This window comes from Cetorhinus maximus, chromosome 36 (assembly GCF_964194155.1).
Source record: "Cetorhinus maximus chromosome 36, sCetMax3.hap1.1, whole genome shotgun sequence".
In the NCBI taxonomy this organism is placed as follows: Eukaryota; Metazoa; Chordata; class Chondrichthyes; order Lamniformes; family Cetorhinidae; genus Cetorhinus; species Cetorhinus maximus.
In genome coordinates this window covers 4,685,360-4,705,659 of record NC_135914.1, presented here as the reverse complement: position 1 = coordinate 4,705,659, position 20,300 = coordinate 4,685,360, and the positions used below count along the sequence as shown (strand labels likewise).

Genomic DNA, 20,300 nt, shown 5'->3' with positions numbered 1-20,300 from the left:
AAAAATAAGAGGGGACGTCTTGAGACAAGCTAAGGTTCCCAAATCCTTGGCTTTTGCCAGCCCCGTGCTTGAACTGTCTGAGCTTAGTTAAGTGAGGTCCTTCTCTTAAAAAAAAGGGGAAAATGTTTCTCTTATGTCAGGGAAACAGAAACCCCTTATGTAGGTCCTTCTGGAAACTCAGACACGGTGATGAGTTGCCACGCCTATCAAACTGATACAGTAAAGTCCTCGCTAATGTCAACTCACTTAATATTGTTTCACTTTAACGTCGTTTAATGTCGTAAATAAAGTAGCGTCAGTACATCCGTTTAACGTCGCCAGTTTCGCTTTAACTCTTTTGCCCAAAACCTCCTGTCTACTCTCACGGCTGGTCCGGCAGGGCTACCGCCCTCTTCCTCCCACTCCCCTCCTCGCCTCTCCCAGCCTCTGTTCTTACCTTAGCCCTCGGGACCCGCTCTTCAGTGGCTCCCCCCACTCTGCTGGCTTCGCTTCTAGACTCACGCTGAAGCCCAGGGCTCCATCTAGTGACAGAGGCTGGCCAGTGCGGGTAGTCGGAACGTCAGCGGTTAACCGCACCGACCAACGCCTGCCAGCAGATGGGGCCCGGTCAATCTAAAGCTACTGTGTACTGGAGACGAGAAGTCCTTTCGAGGAATTTAAGTGCATTGTATGTGGGTAATTCTTGTACATTTAGTAAAGTATTTTATTTTGCAAGTTATTTCAGGTAGGGATGCACAGTGCTGCACACGTATGGTACAGTGTTTCGGCTCGTACGTTCTTGTTTTCCGGGCGAGAATGGCCAGAAGGAGCCTAACTCCAACTTTAGCATTGGTTTCCTGTGGGAACCCACGATTCACTTAAACTCGCGATTTTCAGGAACGCAATCACTTTTTTATTTTAAGCGAGGACTTATTGTACCACCTTGCTCGTTTACAAATAGCCCCGTCCGGCTCAGGCGGGCCACACTAGGCTGAAATTTAGCAAATGGGCCAAGTTCGGAGTACGTCCCAGGGATTCATGGGGAGTGTTACGATGAGCCCACTTACCTCATCTTGCAGCCTCTTGATGGTCATGTTGGCCTTCTCCAGCTCCAGGGCCCTCTCCTTCCCTTGCCTCTGATGCTCCAGTAACTCGCGACGCGACTTATCCCGGTACTCATCCAGCTGGGATTGCAGCACGACCACCGAGCTCCCAGACTGCTGCGAGATCTCGTCCACCTGCAACACGGGGGGGGAGGGGGGGGAGAAAAAAGCCAAAGTCCAAATCGCTGTGGGTCCTTAACGCCTCTGGCCAGATCGTCTCCGCGGGCACCTGGCAATGTGGGGAATGCTGGGGCTGGGCCCCCAACCCAGAGGCCCAGAGTTCAAATCCCACCGCGCCACGCTATGAAACCGGAGTTCAACAAAACCCGTGGGCTAGTGCCAGGGAGGTTTACATAGAATTTCCCAGCACAGAAACAGGCCATTCGGCCCCTCTGCTCCATGCCGGTGTTTCTGCTCCACCACACCAGCCTCCTCCCAACCCCCCCTACTTCATCTCACCCCATCAACATATCCTTCTATTCCTTTCCCCCCTCGTGTTTATCCAGCTTCCCCACCCCCCCACAGCCCTCCCCAACTTAAATGGAACTCTGCTATTCACTCCCTGCGATAGCGAGCTCTGCATTCTCACCGCTCTCTGGGTAAAGACGTTTCTCCCGAATTGGATTGGTTAGCGTCGGTCTTAATACTTTAGCGCCGTAAAAGCACTGGGTTGCCGTCCAAACGATCTTGTGGACCGATCTCGACTGCCTGAGAGGAGTGTTTTTATTTTAAATTCTTTTGTGGGGACGTGGGCGACACTGGCATTTGCTGCCCATCCCTAATTGCCCTTTAAACTTGGTTCCTGGGATGTGGGCGTCAATGGCCAGGCCAGCATTTATTGCCCATCCCCCAATTGCCCTTGTTCAGAGGGGGCATCCAAGAGCCAACCACATGGGCTGCGGGGTCTGGAGTCACGTGTAGGGCCAGGCCGAGGTAAGGACGGCAGGTTTCCTTCCCTAAAGGGGCATTAGTGAACCGGATGGGGTTTTTTTAACGAGCATCGACGCTAGATGTCACGGTCACCGTCACTGAGACTAGTTTTCAATTCCAGACTTCTTCATCGATCTTAAAATTCCACCGGCTGCCCCAGTGGGATTTGAACCCGTGTGTGTCCCCCCCCTCCCACGCCCACCCCACCCCCAGAGTAAGAGCCTCGGGCTCTGGATCACCAGCCCAGAGATATTACCATTACGCCACATTCTCCCCCCTCCAATCGGAAAGGAATTTCCAGATTCCCCCCCCACCCCCCCTCCGATTGTCCTCTATTCTTGTCCTCTCAGATTACGTAGCTCTTTCAAAATGAGTTAGCACAGGCAGGATGGGAGGAATGGCTTCCTTCTGTGCTGGATCGTTCTGATTTTATGGCTGTGGGGATGGTGTGCAAAGAAAGGTCTAGTCACAGTACGCGCGTCAGCCAGCCTAAACAGACCAGCTCCTCTTCCCCTGCTCATCATTTCACTCAAAAACCCAAACGGTTCACTAATTTCCTTCCCGATCATCCACCAGGCTCCTACTCTTTTGATTCAAACTCAAGTACTTGAAAAGGGGAAGGCCGTGCACGTTCAACTTGAGCGCAGCCGAAAAACAAAAAAGTAAAAAGAGGCATGCCGTCAAAGCGGTCTGTCTCGCACTCATGAGGAGTAAATTAACAAGAATACCAATTCAACAGTAAACAACAATTTATACTGCATGAGAAGAGAGTGCTGATTGGTTGGCAAATGGGCTCTGATTGGTAGAGGCCTTGCCGTGGAGAATGTACCAGGGACTGGCAACACCTCTACCAATCAGCGTCCACTTACCAACCAATCAGCGCACTCTTCCCATGCAGTGCAAATTGTTGTTCCCTCTAACGATCTGTCCTGATGAGTGCAAGACGAAAAGCTTTGACAGCATATCTTTTGTTTTTCTCCAGCAATGCTGAAGTTCTGTACTTCCCAAGGGCGAGTTCAACTTCTCAGCTCGCTAACGTGCAATCTGATTCAGAAAAAGGGAGAGCGTTGAAAGTAACCTCGTTGCAACAGCAGTGAACCAGCAACATTAAAAAAAAAACACCAGCCGAAGTGAGCGTTTTTGCCACTGGCACACATCACTGGAATGAAACAGAGCAGGTTAGCCTTTCGGAGTATTGAATGCCTTTTGAAGCTTGCACATTCATTAACTGCTAAAAAACAAAATAATGGGCTACACGTCAGTCCAGTACCACACTCTGCGACAGGCCCTTGGTGCCCACTGCAGCGGTCTAGGGAGTCATTCAGCCTTTGCAAACAATTGCAAGCAGGTCCACCATCGCTTTTAGGGCAACGAGAGACGGGTGATCTCGCTGGCATGGCTGACTTAATCGGAAAAAAAAACAAACGCTGGCATGGCTGACTTAATCGGCAAAAAAAAACAAACGCTGGCCGGCGGCGAGGAAGCAACCGCTCTGCAACGTTGTTTATTCGAATAAAAAAAGAGGGCGGACGGCTATTTTTAAACGTCATTTCCCGCATCCAGCTTCTCACCTCTTTCTGCAACTTATCAACCATTTTGTCCAGCAGCCTCTTCTGCTCCTCCAACTCGTTCTTCGCCTTCTTCAGCTGATCTTTCTGCCTCGCCTCGTCCTGGAAGCGCTCGCTTAACTCCTGGTAGTCTTGGGTCAGCCTGTTCTGACTCCGCTGTTTCATTGTGATGGTGAGGGAGGGAGGGGGGATAGTGGGTGAGGAAATGAGAGTAGCAAGGGTTACAATTGCAGATGTGGAAGTCCTTGCGGAAGTCACCGAGTAATGTCTAAAGCAGGGGTTGACAGATTTCTAAATGCCAAAGACATTGTGGGGATGGCGTGGGGAAAAAGGCATTGATAAACCATGATCACATTGAATGGCGCAGCAGGCTTGACAGGCCGAATGGCCTACTCCTGCTCCTATGTTTCTCCGGTTGAGGCTCACATGCACCTCCCCATCATCGAAAGGAGCCGCAGCTTCTCAACAATCTCACGTTTTACTGCAACGCTTAAACCAGACGGACTTTGCTCAACAGGTCCACACAGCAGCAAAGTCCTGATGGCACAATGCAGCCTGGTGCAGCGTGTCACTCATGTCAGGACACAGGGCTACCTTGCAGATATATTACTCCCACAAGCCCAATGACTCGAGCGCCTTCAGCTCGTACAATCAATACGGGTGTCACCTGCCAGCAGACCAGAGAACCCCAGCATTAGGGTGCAAAAGATTTGCCAGCAAGGTTGAACAGATATATCCCAAAAAGCGGCTCTAAGGAGCGTGCATTTTAAAAAAAAAATCTATTCGCTGCTAAGCCGCGTCTCAGGCCTCGGTGAAAGGATGTCCCACTGCTGGAATGTTCCGGTCTCACCTGCTTCTCACCGGCACCGAGGACCGGGAAGGATGCTGAGCTCCCTGTATAAGTTATGGAACTCATTGCCCCTGGGAGCCTGGCGTGACAATCTCCCCAGCTTATCTGCTTGGCAGTGGGTGGGTGGCGTGCGATACATGGGCTCTTATGTGATTCACGGTATCTCATCCACAGCCGCGTTAAGGGCGGGCCCTGTTTCAAAAATACCCAGTGTAGGGCGCCCAACGCTCAATTGAAACCTGAAGCCCCGAAGAAGGGTCACTCGGGCTCGGAACGTTAACTCTGTTTCTCTCTCTCTCCGCAGTTGCTGCCAGGCCTGCCGAGTTTTCCCTGCATTTTCTGTTTTCGTTTCAGATCTTTTTAGCTAAATTAAGACCAGTTGCCCGCTCGTTTTTAATGTTTCAGAGTTTCGGACGGCGTTTCGCCTGGTGACGGACAAACACAGCCTTCCTCGAACAACTCATTGCATAAGTTGTATTAGCTCATGATTATAAAACATGAGGTGGACCACAACTTGAGTTACCGTGTGCGGTTCTGGTCACCTCATTACCGGTAGGATGTAGCTGCGTGAGAGAGGGTACAGAGGAGGTTGCCAGGACTGGAAAAATGGCAATATAAAAAGCAAAACACTGCGGACGCTGGAAATCTGAAACCAGAACAGAAAACGCCGGAAGAAATGAGCAGGTCTGACAGTATCTGTGGAGAGAGAAAAACAAAACAAGAGTTAACGTTTGATACGGACTCGAAACGTTAACTCTGGTTTTTTTTCCCCCTCTCCGCAGATGCTTGTTAGACCTGGAAAATTGTAGCTGTGAGGAAAGACCGGATTAGGCTGGGGTTGTTCTCCCTGGAACAGAGGAGGCCTGAGGGGGAGATTTGATTCGAGATGTACAACATTGTGAGGGGGGCCTGGATAGAGTGGATGGGAAGGGCCTAATTACCTTAGCAGAGGGGTCAGTGACGAGGGGGCATAGATTTAAAGTGATTGGTAGAAAGGTTAGAGGGGAGATGAGGGTTCTAGGGGTCTGGGACTCACTGAAAGGGTAGTAGAGGCAGAAACTCTCAACTCCTTTGAAAAGGGGTCTGGACGTGTACCTCAAGTGCCGTAAACCTGCAGGGCTACGGACCAAATGCTGGAAAGCGGGACGAGGCCGGGTGGCTTGTTTGGTCGGCCGGCCCAGGCACGATGGGCCGAGTGGCCCCTTTCTGTGCCGTAAAACTTCGGGCGATCGCCACAGCGGGGAAGGAGGCAGATCTACGCTAAGCAGCATGTCAGGAGGCTCGTGAAAGCCAGGGGTGTAAAGTAACACAAATGTGGGGGCAGAGGGTTGCTTCAATGGGTCACAACAGTTGGTGGGTGGGATAGCAAAGGCCAGAAATGGACCTGGGAAACCATGACAGGAGGTATTAACGCTGGCGCCAAACGAAGGGCAGAAATTAAAACGTCATCGCCGCAGAGTACAGAAGCTTCAGGATACACAGCGGATTCCGATAGGGAATTCCTCGGCATGACATACCTGTGTTTCTTCCAGGCGATTTTCTAACACTCTCTTGGCTACGGCTGTCTCCTGTTCCTGGTCTGTAGCTTCTCCCACAGTCTGTTCCATTTGTTTCCGCTCCACCTAAAAACAGATTCGAGAGAGTCACGATGCATTTTAACATACAACGTCGGAACAGGAGAAGGCCATTCGGCCCCTCGAGCCCGTATTCCTTCCCCCCTCCCCCACCCCCCTCACCCATTCTATTAGATCGTGGCTGATCTGGATGTTAACTTGGGTCCATTACTCTTAATCCCCTTTGTCCCAACAAAAATCTACTCATCACGAGAATGGTCACGGGGACGAGGAGCTTCAGTTATGAAGACAGACTGGAGGAGCTACGATTGTTTTCCAGGGAGAAAAGAGGAGTCGAGAGGAGATTTAATAGAGGTGTTCAAAATCACAAGGAGAGAGTAGACAGGGAGAAACTGTTCCTACTCGTGAAAGGATCGAGAACGAGAGGGCGCAGGTTTAAAGTAATTAGTAGAAGCAAAAGCGACGGGAGGAGAAACTTTTTTTCACGCAGCGAGTGTTTAGGGTTTGGAAGGCGCTGCCTGGGACTGTGGCGGAGGTAAGAACCAATGGAAGCGTTCAAAAGGGAATCAGACTGGTATCGGAAAGGAATACCTGGAAAAACTCAACAGGCCTGGCAGCATCGGCAGAGAAGAACAAAGTTGACATTTCGAGTCCTCATGACCCTTCAACAGTTGAAGCAATCCAGGAGAAACAAGCTACGGGAAAAAAAAAAAGAGACGCAAGCACCCGCACTTTGTCTGCATCGTGCGTTTCTCAACCCTCTCGAGTCTAATTACCTCCAACCGGACCATCTTGTCTTTCAGCCGTGTCTCAGAGCACTTCAGCTCCTCGATCATGTCCCTGTACTCTCCCATCTGGAAGTCCATTTGCGAAATCCTCCTCTTCAGGTCCTCGTTATCCTGCTTCAGCTGCTTCAGAGAGGAGTCGGCCGCTTTCCTCGCCTGCTCTGTCGCTCCCTTTTCGCTTTCCAGGTTCAGTTTATCCTGAGGCGTGGGAGGAGGGAAAAAGTTATTTTTCAAGAATGTGCAAGAGTGTTCCGAGTGGGAATAGCCGCGTTAATAACTGGTTAAAAGACAGGCTGCTTTGCTCCATCAATACGCCACCTTGGCTACGTCACAGCTCAGGAAACAGGTAACATCTGACCTCAAGCATACCTATTACTGATAGTCAAAATTAGAGGGATTGCCTCCTCTCTCTCTCTCTCTCTCTCCCTCCCTCCCTCTTCCCTCAGAGAAGCAGGGAATCAGTAGCACCAATACCATCAGGCACAGTCAAGGAAGTCGCGAGGAATAGCCTGCCTTGCGTACCCAGGTCCTGGAGTGGAGCACAACCCCATAACCTTCTGACTCTGGGACAAGAATGTTATCAACGGAGCATTGGGTAGTCAATGAATTTGGGTTCCTCGACGGTGATGTGGCGGTATTGTCACTGGGTTAGTAATCCAGAGGCCCAGGCTAATACTCTGGGTACACGGGTTCAAATCCCACCACGGTGAAATTTAAATTCAATCCATTAATAAACCTGGAATGGAAAGCTCGTCTCTGTAATTGTGATCATGAAACTATCATCGATTGTCATAAAAACCCACTTGGTTCACTTCACTAACATAAAGATGAAAGCAAAATACTACACGTCGGAAACGAAGACAGAAAATGCTAGAAAAACTCAGCAGTATCGGTGGGGAGAGAGAGAGACATGGTTAACGTTCCAAATCCGTATGGCTCTTCTTTAGAGCTTCACGAACGTCCTTTAGAGAAGGAAAGCTGTCGTCATCCTTAACCCGGTCTGGCCTGCGTGAGACTTCAAACCCGCAGTAACATGGTTGACTCTTAACTGCCCTCCGGAAATGGCTGAGCAAACCACTCAGTTGTACCAGACTGCAGCCAGACGGACTGCAGCAGTTCAAGGCGGCCCACTCAAGGGCAATTAGGGACCGGCAGCAGGTTGAACCCACCTTTGACATAAGGTCGCAGCTCCTCTTGAGCATTTCCACTTCCTTGTGGTGGCTCTGCTTCAGTTTTTCCAGTACTTTGCTGTGGTTAGCAGCCTCTTCGCTCAGTGTCCCTTTCAGCGCGCTCAACTCCTGCTCTTTACGCTGTACGAGGGCTTCCTGGCGCTCACCGGCACTGGCTGTCTCTTGCAGTTCCTTCTTGGCTGTGTCCAGCTCCTGAAACAGAAAGGACCTGGTCAGCTTATTTGCATCGCACGCTGTATGGCATCAGTGTCCCTGGTATATTTGTATCTAATGCAGTTGTTTTGTCTCTCTACAGTCACCTCCGAGACTTCCACTGATTCATCCAGAACAAATTTGGCATTAACAAACTGAGAGGCAGTTTAGAACTGTTGGGGGGTGGGGGGGGCGGCCACCAATATAAGACAGTCACTAATAAACCCGATGGGAAATTCAGGAGAAACTTCTTTACCCAGAGCGCGGGGAGAACGTGGGGCTCGCTCCCGCGGGGAGAACGTGGGGCTCGCTCTCGCGGGGAGCGGGGAGAACGTGGGGCTCGCTCCCGCGGAGAGCGGGGAGAACGTGGGGCTCGCGCCCGGGGGGAGCGGGGAGAACGTGGGGCTCGCGCCCGGGGGGAGCGGGGGAGAATGTGGGACTCGCACTCGGGGAGAGCGGGGGAGAATGTGGGACTCACTCCCGCGGGGAGCGGGGAGAACGTGGGACTCGCTCCCACGGGGAGCGGGGAGAATGTGGGGCTCGCTCCCACGGGGAGCGGGGAGAATGTGGGGCTCGCTCCCACGGGGAGCGGGGAGAATGTGGGACTGGCTCCCACGGGGAGCGGGGAGAATGTGGGACTCGCTCCCACGGGGTGTGGGGAGAATGTGGGACTCACTCCCACGGGGAGTGATCGAGGTGAATGGCAGAGATGGATCGAGGGAGGGTGGGGGGGGAAGCTAGATAAACACACGAGGGAGAGAGGAATAGAAGGGTATGTTGATGGGGTGAGATGAGGTGGGGGTTGGAGAAGGAGGCACGGAGCAGATGGGCTGAGTGGTCAGTTCGGTTGCAATAAATACTCTGTAATCAAAGCTCGCACGCAGATCAGTGCCCAGCATTCCCGGGCTACTAAATTCCTCAAAGTTTAAATGCTTACTGGGTGCTCTCTGCCCATTTCAGGGAGAGCTTCATCAAGCCCCTTGCGCCATTTATATCGTGCGTTGGGGGCTGTGCTCCGTGAGCATAAGCACGCGGGACTGACTCCCTGTGATTACCTTCCAAAATTAAAGGGCCTAACTCCATAGCAGACTTGTAGACGCTTTAGACGTGTGAGTGTACGAACAGCCTGTTCTTCCATGCCCTGCTGCTCTGATTTGGGAATGAAACCAAGAGCGGGAGACTTGCACGTCTGCAGTTGGCAGTATTGCTACAGTGTAAAAGCACTGAGTTTCTGGGAGTTTCTCTGCTCCAAGCACAGACTGTTTGCCAACAGTCGCGACTTGCATTTATATAGCACCTTCAACACAGTAAACGTGCCAAGGTGCGTTCTCGGGCAAAATCTGACACTGAGCCATGAAAGGAGATGTGAGGGGACAGGCGGCTAAAATCCTGCTCAAAGAGGTCGGTTTTACAGAGCGGCTTAAAAAGGAGCAGAGGGAGAGAGGGGGGGGTGGAGAGGTTGAGGGAGGGAATTCCAGAGCTCAGGGTCCCCCCAGGCAGCTGAAGGCACGGCCGACAATGGTGGACCGACGGGAATCGACGGATGGGCAAGAGGCCGGAATGGGAGAGAAACGTGAATAGAGTTAACCAGGAGAATCAAAAGCCTAACATGGCAGGGGGCCGATGGCATAGTGGTACTGTCACTGGACTAGTATTCCCGAGACCCAGGGTAATGCTCTACTGGCCTGGGCTCGAAAACCACCACGGCAAATGGTGAAATTTGAATTCAACAACGATGACCACAAAACTGATTGTTGTAAAAAAAACACCATCTGGTTCACTAATGCCCTTTAGGGAAGGAAATCTGCTGTTGGCCTACATGTGGCTCCAGACCCCAAAGCAATGTGAAACAAAAACAGAAACAGAAATATCTGGAAAAACTCAGCAGGACTGGCAGCATCGGTGGAGAAGAGCACAGTTGACGTTTTGAGTCCTCATGACCCTTCAACAGAATTCTGTTGAAGGGTCATGAGGACTCAAAACGTCAACTGTGCTCTTCTCCACCGATGCTGCCAGACCTGCTGAGTTTTTCCAGGTATTTCTGTTTTTGTTTTTGTTTTGGATTTCCAGCATCCGCAGTTCTTTGCTTTTATTCCAAAGCAGTGTGGTTGGCTTTTAAAATACAAGGGTAATTAGGGATGGGCAATAAATGCTGGCCTAGCCAGCGATGCCCACATCCCATGACAGAGTAAGAAAAGAGCCTGTCAGGTGGACGGCATTAACCTAGAGTACATATGTGGGGAAAAAGTCAATGGGAATGCAGGAAGGTAGGAGAAGCAGCAAACTAGAGACAGGAACGGGGAAAGTTTGCACTATTTTCTTCTTTAAATACCTGTTCTACTCAAGTAGATATTAATTCAACTTCAAATTAACATGCAAAGCGTTTGGCACCAATATTTTCTTTTACAATTCAGGGGAAAAAAATTATACTAAATGCCAAATGCACCACCTTTCCTTGCACAAAGCCTCTTTCTTCAGCTTGTACCCAATCTTCTCTCTTTCACTTTCCCTTGTCCACTATGCACCAGTACACTATTCACCCAGGAGGGAATGCTAGCAGGCTGTTTGGCAGCATTGCCTTCAGAGCCAAGCAGAAACCCGAGAACCCTGTCCACACCCGATAACCACTTGGCAGCAGGGATTGGGGCGGGAGTTGCTGTATTGTAATCACAACTCTTGACCGATTTGTCCCTCCCTCACAACCTGGGGGAGGGGGGGTGGTGAGGGGACAGGGGGAGCCCGGAGGCAGCATCCAAATGTTCAGCTGGTAGGGTATAGCCAATTTCAGGCTTAGCAGAGATGCCTTCCAGAGCCAAATAATCTTCTGGCACGAACTACCCGGACACATTGGGATTAGATATTGGAGGGAGGGCTGGTGCCAAATAAGGTGTACCTGAGCAGGAATTCGAGTGAATAACAGGTACCTTTAAATAATCTGGAGATAAGAACATAATAGCCTAAGAAATAGAAACAGAAGGAGGAGGCCATTCAGCCCCTCGAGCCTGGTCTGCCATTCAATAAAATCATGGCTGATTTGATTGTGGCCTCAACATCATTTTCCTGCCTGCCCCCCGCCCCCTATAATTCTCAATCAAAAATTTGTCTACCTCCGCTCTGAGTATATTCAATGACCCAGCCTCCACTGCTCTCTGGAGACAATAATTCAGAAGACTAACGAACTTCAGAATTACTGGTCTCCATCTACCCCATCCCCCAGCTCCGTGCTGGTGTTTCTGCTCCACACGGGTCTCCTCCCACCCTCTCTTCATCTCGCCCCACCAACATTATCCTTCTATCCCTTTCTCCCTCGTGTGTTTATCCAGCTTACCCCCCACCCTTCAATGCATCTCTGCGATTCGCCTCGACCACTCCCTGTGGGAGCGAGTTCCACATTCTCCCCGCTCTCTGGGTAAAGAAGTTTCTCCCGGATTCCCGAGTGGATTTGTTTGTGACTGTCTTATATTGATGGCCGCTCCCACAGCTTTTAAAGTGCATCACAATTTGTTAATGTCAAATTGTCGTTTGATAGTGCAGAACTCGAGTATTGCTGGAAAAAAAATACATTTTGTCAAAGCTTTGACAAAATGTCTTTTTATCAGCCATACTAATACCAAATAGTTCTTGAATGGGAGGCCCTTAATTTTTAAACTGTGCCCTCTCTTTCTAGATTCCCTCACGAGGGGAAACATCCCCTCTACATCCACCCTCAATCTTCTAGGTTTCACGTCTCATCCTTCTAAACTCCAATGAGCACAGGCCCAACCTCTCCTCATAAGGCAAATCCCTTCATCTCTGCCCACGTTTCCATTTCGAGTATCTGAGCCCAGCGAGCCTACATATCGTGGGTGCAGGACATCGAGGGGGGCACCATGAGGAATCCGCTTCAGACCATAACAGCGCATCCACGCTACGCTTGTGACCGGAGGGTATCTGGAATACTTGCCGGGGACAAGCAACTGCCTTAAGAAAAGGTAATCAGAATCCAAAACCAACGTACTTTTTTAAGTGCTTGGATCTCTGTAGTGTCCACGGAGGTCCGTTTCACATGGTCCACCTCATCCTGCATCACTGAGTAACGATCTCGCAAATCCCGCAGCTCCTCATCGAACTCCTCCTTCTCCAGCTTTATCTGCATCAGTCTGGGATTAGGAGAAAGTGGAAAAAATATAGAGATTGGTTTGGGTCTCACCCTTCTGGATCAGCCTCCGTACTTGCCTTTCCCTTGCACATCCCTCCCGCCCTCCCCCAGGCACCTCAACATCCACCCGAGCGGGAGGGCCGCCCCTGGGCGGAAACACGTGATACAAAGTAGGGCAGGTGCCAGCCGTGGCTCGGCGAGTTGCACTCTCGCCTCAGTCACTCCAGAGACTTGAGCCCATAATCCAGGCTGACACTCAGTGCAGCACTCCCACCAGTGCTGGTACTGGTCTTTTGTCTGAGACATTAAACCGAGGCTCAAGCCTGAACTCTCGGGTGGACGTAAAAGACCACAAGGAGCAGAAGTAGGCCATTCGGCCCATCAAGGCTGCTCCGCCATTCGGTGAGATCATGGCTGATCCGATAATCCTCAACTCCACTTTCCTGTCTTTTCCCCTATAGCCCTTGAGATTCCCTTGCTGATTAAAAACCGGTCTCTCTCAGCCTTGAATATACTTAACGACCCCGCCTCTACAGCCCTCTGCGGTAAAGAATTCCACAGATTCACTACCTCAGGAAAAAAAAATCCCACAGCCACTTTTGGAAGAGGAGCTTGGGGGGGGGTGGGGGTGGCAAAGAGCTCTCCGAGGTATCCTGGGGCCAATATTTATCCTTGAACAATGTCACTAGGTCATTATGTTCATACTGCTGTCTGTGGGAGCTTGTTGTGCACAAATTGGCTGCTGTGTTTTCTATATTACAACGGTGACCATGCTTCAAAAGCAGTTCATGGGCAGTGAACCGCTTTGAGGCGTCTTGAGGTAGTGAAAGGCGCTACACAAATGCAAGTTCTTCCTTTTCTTTCGGGTCCGAGAATACTGCACACCCCGAGCACCTCACTGGATGTATTTAATGCTCAAATCCTGGAGAGGAATTTGCAGTCACAACCTTCAGCCTCAAGGGGGCAAAGTGCCTCCTGTCAGAGAGGGGAAGCGTGGGGGTGGAGTGGGGGGGAGTGGTGGGGGGGAGAACCATTAGGTCTGCACCGTCTAGAGTTTCGAAGAATAAAAAAAAAACTGTGACCTCATTGAAACTTATATAGTTCTTACAGGACGTGACAGGGTAGATGTGGATAGGATGTTTTCCCAGGCTGGTGAGTCTAGAATTGGGGACATAATCTCAGAATAAGGGGTGAGCCATTCAAGGCTGTCACGAGGAGGAATTTCGTCGCTCGAGAGGGTGGTGAATCTTTGGAATTCTCCGCTCCAGAGGGCTGCGGAAGCTCAATCACTGAACATATTCAAGACAAAAATCCATAGGTTTCTGGATACTAATGACATCAGGGGATACGAGGTGGGGGGAAATGGCATCGACGCAGATGATTGGCCAGGATCTTTTTGAATGGGGAAGCAGGCTCGATGGGCCGAGTGGCCTTTGCCTGCTCCTCAGTTCCTAATTGGTAGAAACAGCATATTTTAAAGTTGACTAGGTTTCAAATCTGATTTGGTTCCTTTCTCCGAACGGAAAACACAATTGAAACCCAATTTACTCCTGCTTTGTATTGCGTAGCTCCTCCCGGTTTTTCTGGAACATCTCTCTCCAGTGGGTGCTCTCTTCGGTGCTCTCCTCCAGCTGTCTCTGCAGGCTCCGCATTGTTGAGTTGATCCTCTGTCTCTCAGACTCCACATTCTGTTGAGTCTTGGTTTAACAAGGAAAGCAAAGAAAACATTTAATCTTTTCCCCCCGCTGCAACAACTCCTCAACAATTTATATTAATCCCCGTGCCTTTTAGCGCAATAAACATCGCAAAAGGTGCTTCACAGCAGTGTTGTGAAGCAAAGGGAGAGGGGGGGAGGGAGCGGGAGGGGGAGAGAGAGAGAGGGGGAGAGAGAGAGAGAGGGGGAGAGAGAGAGAGAGGGGGAGAGAGAGAGAGAGGGGGAGAGAGAGAGAGAGAGGTTTATGAAGGGAATTCCAGGCAGCTGAAGACATGGCCGCCAATGGTGGAGCGATGGGAATCGGGATGTGCAAGAGGCCGGAATTGGAGGAGCACAGAGATCGGAGGGGTATAGGGGCTGGAGGAGGTTACAGAGATAGGGAGGGGTTTAGGGGCTGGAGGAGGTTACAGAGATAGACTGAACTGCAGCTGTTCAAGAAGGCAGCTCACCGCCACCTTCTCAAGGGCAATAAATGCAGGCCCAGCCAGCGAAGCTCACATCCCGTGAATGAATAAAAAGAAATAGAGAGTGTTGTAGGGACTGGAGGAGGTTACAGAGATGAGAGGGAGTGTAGAGGCTGGAGGGAGATACAGAGATAGGGAGGGGTTTGCAACAATGGACAAGGGTTTTAAAATCAAAGCATCGCTTGGCCAGGAGCCAAATGTATTGAGTACAGAAGTTGAAAGATGAACAGAACTTGGTGTAAGGGTAAAGGCAGCAAGGTTTTGGATAACCTCAAGTTTAAGGAAGGTAGAATGTGGGAGGCCAGGCAGGATGGTGTTGGGATCGTTGGGTCTGGAGGTAACAAAGGCAGGAAAGAGCAGATGAGTTGATGGAGGGGACGAAATTATGGGAGGCTGGAAATAGGCAGTTTTCACGATGACATGGACGTCAAGCCCTTTAATCATCTTAAACATGGTGAGGTCAGCCTTAATCTTCCAAGATCAAGGGAATAGAAGCTAATGTAACATGCCCACATAATTTACACCTTTTTAATCCAGGTTAAAAACTGGCACTGCATCCCATTCATCCTTCCTGTGGTACAGTGCCCAGAACTGAACAGAGTGGAGGGGGAAAATATAAATTAAGCTTCCCTGTTACATCAGCTGACTGGGCTTCACTATTGATATCATCAGTACTGTCAGTGTTGATATAATGACCTGATAGAAATCAGAAATTCTGAAAGGGGTTTGATAGGGTAGACGGAGAGATGTTTCCACTTGTGGTTGGGGAGGGGTGCGGGGAGGGCTTGAAGAGACCAGAGCTGGAGGGGGGGGCATCAATATAAGACGGTCACTAATCAATGCAATGGGAAACTCAGGAGAAACTTCTTTACCCAGAGAGTGGTCGAGGTGAATAGTGGAGATGCATTGAAGGGGGGGAAGCTGGATAAACACATGAGAGAGAAGGGAATAGAAGGATACGTTGATGAGGGGAGATGAAGAGGGTGGGAGGAGGCTCGTGTGGAGCATAAACACCATGCAAGGAGCGAATGGCTCGTTTCTGTGCTGTTAATGCAGTGTCAATCTAGTTTGCACCCCCCACACCACCCTCAATGGATTGGTTGTAAAACATATTACAGCTGTCCTTCTCTCATTTGGTGATGCCAAGACACTTAGAGCTGCCTCTCACTGACCCAGGAAATAGCTGGCGTAAGATGGACACTGCATTAGAAGACCATTTTGCTCTCTGTGCAGGCACGGACTAAATGGGGTTTTCCATTTATCTTTGCACAAGTCCCATTATCCCACTCCCTTCATAGCCTCCTGTGTTTCTGAGGCCAAACTATAGGCTCACCATAACCTCCTTGCTTTTGAGCTCTACACCTCTAATTATAGAGCCCAGGATCCACTGTGTCTTACTGACCCTTTCTCAACCTGCCAAATCCTCCCGCCCTTACCCCAACACAGGCAAGGGATTTTTTCCCCTTAGAGTTATTTATCCGATTCTCCCTTTTGAAAGTTCCTGTTGAATCTGCTTCCACCGCCCCTTTCAGGCAGCGCCTTCCAGATCACAACAACTCGCTGCCTAAATAAAAATACTCATTCTTTCCCACCCCAACCGCTGCCCCTCACCCTGAATTTTCTTGCCAATTATCTTAAATCAGTGTCCCGCTGGTTACAGGTTCTCCTGTCAATGGAAACGGTTTCTCCCTATCGACTGTTATCAAAACACCTAGTTTTCTTTCTCTTTATTCTTTTCTGGGGGGGCGGGGGTGTGCGCACGCTGCTGGCGAGACCAGCACTTGGTTCCAGGGCAGTTAGGGGTGGGCAACAAGTGGCTTTGCACAAGTCCGTTATCCCACTCCCTCCGTAAAGCCCCCTGTGGTTTTGAGTGGCGTACACAACAGTCGAGTGTTAAAATTTTAAAGGCAGCTTCTTTTCAAGTGCCCAGTCAGTGTGGCGATACAGTTTGAAGCACATTAATTGATGTGCTCACTGGAGTGGAAGCCCAGACTGTGCCCCTCAAAGAGCTTGTTTGCTCATTAAAAAAGAAAGAGGAACCGTTTTCTTTTCATTCCCTCCCTGATCATCCCCGACTGACTAATTCGACATCTTTTGTGGAAACGGAGGGCCAAACGATGCTGTCGTTGGCCAGTACTTTTATTTTCCCTCGGCACAATGCGCACACAGTCTCTTATCTACCCCCCGCCTCCCAGGCAACATTACTCTTGAAACAATGGAATTGCTGTTTGTCCAGAGCGACCCGATCTGATGCAGCACGATGTCTCCTGCAGGGAGGGGCGGAGCGGCAGTTGTCGGGGTTGGGGGGGGGGTGGATGAAAGAGTTGGAGGGAATCCACGTTGAGAGCAACCACAGTTCAGTCAACGGCTGACCGGTTTGTCAGGAGGAGTTTTTTTAAAAAGTCATCATCAGAATTGCAGCTGACCACATGCCGTTCCTGACGAACCTGATGTTTGAAATGAGTTTGCAAACCCGGCACTGGGTTAAGCGAAGCAAGCGCATTCGGTCTCACAAAGAAACAGGAGCAGGAGGAGGCTACTCGGCCCCACCCCACCCCCCCGAGCCCGCTCCGCCATTCAGCAAGATCGTGGCTGATCCAACTGTGGCCTCAACTCCCCTGTCCTCTCTGTCCCCCGTAACCCTCGACTCCCCCGTCAATCAAAAATCTGTCCAACTCAGCCTTGAATATATTCAATGAGCCGGCCATTACTGCTCTCTGCGGAAGAGAATTCCACAGACCAACGACCCTCAAGAGAAGAAATTCCTCCTCATCTCTGCCTCAAATGGGAGGACCCCCTATTTTTAAACCGTGCCCCCTAGTTCTAGATTCGCCCATGAGGGAAGACACCCTCTCAGCACCCACCCTGTCGAGCCCCCTCGGAATCTTATATGTTGCAATAAGGTCGCCTCTCATTCTTCTTAAACTCCAATGAGCGCAGGCCCAACCTGCTCAACGTTTCCTCATAAAACTAACCCCCCCCGCCCTTCAATTAGCCTGCACGTTTCCCACTTTGCGTCTTCAAGCCCAGCGAGTCTACAAATCATAGCAGCGAGACATGGGAGGAGGCAGCAATAAAAAAAAAGGAAAAGGGAAGTATGTTTCCCACTGACCTGAGATACCTCATCAAAGTTTTTCCTCAGCTGTTCCATATCCTTCTGGTACTGGGCTGTAAGGTCTTCCATTGCTTTATCATGGCTGGACACCTCTTCCTTCAGGACCCCTTTCAGAGCTGTCAGCTCCCTTTCTTTTTGCCTCAGGATGTCCTCCACGGTCTGTTTCGCAGTCGCCACCATGTCCAGCTCCTCTTTTGTCCTCGTCAGCTCCTGTCGAAAGGAAATATGTTATTATGGAATCTTATGGCTATTATGGAGGAGGCTATTCGGCCCTATGTGCCTCTGCTGGCCCTTTGAAAGGGCCAGCCAGTTGGTCCCGATCACAGAACGGTTATAGCACAGAGTAGGGACGTTCAGCCCGTCACGCTCTCTGCGGCAGTGCAACTCAGCTAGCCTCGCTCGCCTGCCCTTTCCCTGCAGCCCTGCAAATCAACAATTATCCAATTCCCCCTTTTGAAAGCCAGGTTTGAACCTGCCCCCACCACACTCTCCCAGGCATCCCAACGGCCTCACCGCGCAAAGAAAGTTTTTCCTCGCGTAGCCTCAGGTTCTTTTGCCAAACACCACTAATCGGTGTTGCTCTGGTTCTCAGCCCTTCCACTAAGTGGAGACCCCATCAAATCTCCTCTCAACCTTCTCTCCTCCAAGGGGAACACAGCCCCAGCTTCACCAATCTGTCCATGGAACTGAAGCTCCTCGCTCCTGGAACCATTCTGGTGAATTCTTTCTGCATTCTCATCCATCCCTTTACATCCCACCCAAAACGTGGTGCCCAGAATTGGACACAATACTCCGGCTGAGGCCAAAATAAAGGCTCGCCGTAACTTCCTTGCTTTTGAGCTCTGCACCTCCATTTATAGAGCCCAGGATCCACTGTGTCTTACTAACCCTTTCTCAACCTGTCCAATCCCCCTCGCTCTTACCGGGAACCAGAAGCAGAGTTTCTAGCGCTTCCGGCGATCCCGCAGAAGTTTAAAGACAAGAATTAACCCATTGCCTTACAGCAAATCTTCCCTAAAATGACACATCGCAGGTGAAAACATGGCTCATTGTTAAAGATATAGACCTCAGACTTATAAGTTTTAAAATCAACAACTTCACAAAAGTTGAAGTAATTCCGTACGTGATCATGTTTGTTCTTTTGCTCCCTCCAATTTCCAGTTACTTACACACGTTTCTTCTTAGGACAACCTCTCATGGTCGAATTGCAGTATTGGCTAAGGATTTCTCAGTTATTTACACAATAAAAAGGATACATGTTTTTCTTCCCATCGCTTCCCCGTTATAGTGAGTTCGTAACTCCTTCTGAAGCGGTGGCTGGTGTAAGCACGACCCATGTGAGGATTCTCACCCCCCCTCTGTTACCGCCCCACCAACCCTACCCAACAGTACCCCCCAACGGTCAGCACCCCCTAGCACGCAGGGATGGCCCGACCGCTTCGCTGGATGACGCCGGCTGTTAGTGCCACAGCTCAGCATCAGAGAACTTCATCAACATTGAGTCCCCCTTCAGTGACTAAAGAAATCAAGTGTGCAAAGTGGCAACGTAAAGTTTTTGGAAGGACTTATTTTCTCAAACCAAACTTTGCAAATGTTCTAATAGAGAAGAGGATAATAACGGGGAATAAAACTCTAGTTTGGTTTGTATTTTCGTGGCACACGTGAGAGAGAAATTTATGAGCCACAGAGGCTGTTGACTGGCGTTTACCCATGACGACATGGGACATTTAAGCCGTGAGAATGCTTGCTGTGAGCGGTTCTGGGCACCACATCTGAGGAAAGATATACTGGCCCTAGAGGGGGGTGTGCAGCATAGATTTACCAGAATGGTATTTGGAATCCGACGGTTAGATTACGGAGACAAACTAGGGTTATAGTTCCCGGGATTTAGAGAGAGAGCTAGAGAGAGAGCTAGAGAGAGAGAGCTAGAGAGAGAGAGCTAGAGAGAGAGAGCTAGAGAGAGAGAGAGCTAGAGAGAGAGAGCTAGAGAGAGAGAGCTAGAGAGAGAGAGCTAGAGAGAGAGAGCTAGAGAGAGAGAGCTAGAGAGAGAGAGCTAGAGAGAGAGCTAGAGAGAGAGAGCTAGAGAGAGAGCGCTAGAGAGAGCGCTAGAGAGAGCGCTAGAGAGAGCGCTAGAGAGAGCGCTAGAGGGAGCGCTAGAGAGAGCGCTAGAGAGAGCGCTAGAGAGAGCGCTAGAGAGAGCGCTAGAGAGAGCGCTAGAGAGAACGCTAGAGAGAACGCTAGAGAGAGCGCTAGAGAGAGCGCTAGAGAGAGAGCTAGAGAGAGAGAGCTAGAGAGAGAGAGCTAGAGAGAGAGAGCGCTAGAGAGAGAGAGCGCTAGAGAGAGAGAGCTAGAGAGAGAGAGAGCTAGAGAGAGAGAGCTAGAGAGAGAGAGAGCTAGAGAGAGAGAGAGCTAGAGAGAGAGAGAGCTAGAGAGAGAGAGAGCTAGAGAGAGAGAGCTAGAGAGAGAGAGCTAGAGAGAGAGAGCTAGAGAGAGAGAGCTAGAGAGAGAGAGCTAGAGAGATAGAGCTAGAGAGATAGAGAGAGAGAGATATAGAGAGATAGAGAGAGAGAGTATCTTCTCTGGTTGCGTAGCCTAGGACGAGGGGGCAAAGTCTAAAAATTAGAGCCAGACCTTTCAGGAGTGAAATTAGGAAACATTTGTACACGCAAAGAAGTTTGGAACTCTCTCTCCAGCAAAG

General features: G+C 50.2%; 1 protein-coding gene and 1 non-coding gene across 5 annotated transcripts in view; both read right to left on the bottom strand.

Moving 5' to 3' along the window:
- cgna (cingulin a) overlaps positions 1–20,300 on the bottom strand; it is a 119,587-nt gene that overhangs the window by 37,215 nt on the left and 62,072 nt on the right. For all 4 annotated transcript variants that reach the window (XM_078534034.1, XM_078534035.1, XM_078534033.1 and 1 more), the window contains exons 8-15: positions 17,600–17,812; positions 13,858–14,006; positions 12,169–12,310; positions 7,959–8,171; positions 6,781–6,987; positions 5,948–6,052; positions 3,584–3,736; positions 1,047–1,217 (exon numbers count right to left, since the gene is read on the bottom strand). In XM_078534034.1, coding sequence (XP_078390160.1) covers positions 1,047–1,217; positions 3,584–3,736; positions 5,948–6,052; positions 6,781–6,987; positions 7,959–8,171; positions 12,169–12,310; positions 13,858–14,006; positions 17,600–17,812 — 1,353 coding nt within the window. The remainder of the gene's footprint in view (positions 1–1,046; positions 1,218–3,583; positions 3,737–5,947; positions 6,053–6,780; positions 6,988–7,958; positions 8,172–12,168; positions 12,311–13,857; positions 14,007–17,599; positions 17,813–20,300) is intronic.
- Positions 4,095–4,344, bottom strand: LOC144672310 (small nucleolar RNA SNORA53). The gene has a single exon (XR_013574096.1). It is a non-coding gene; the product is annotated as a small nucleolar RNA SNORA53 (small nucleolar RNA).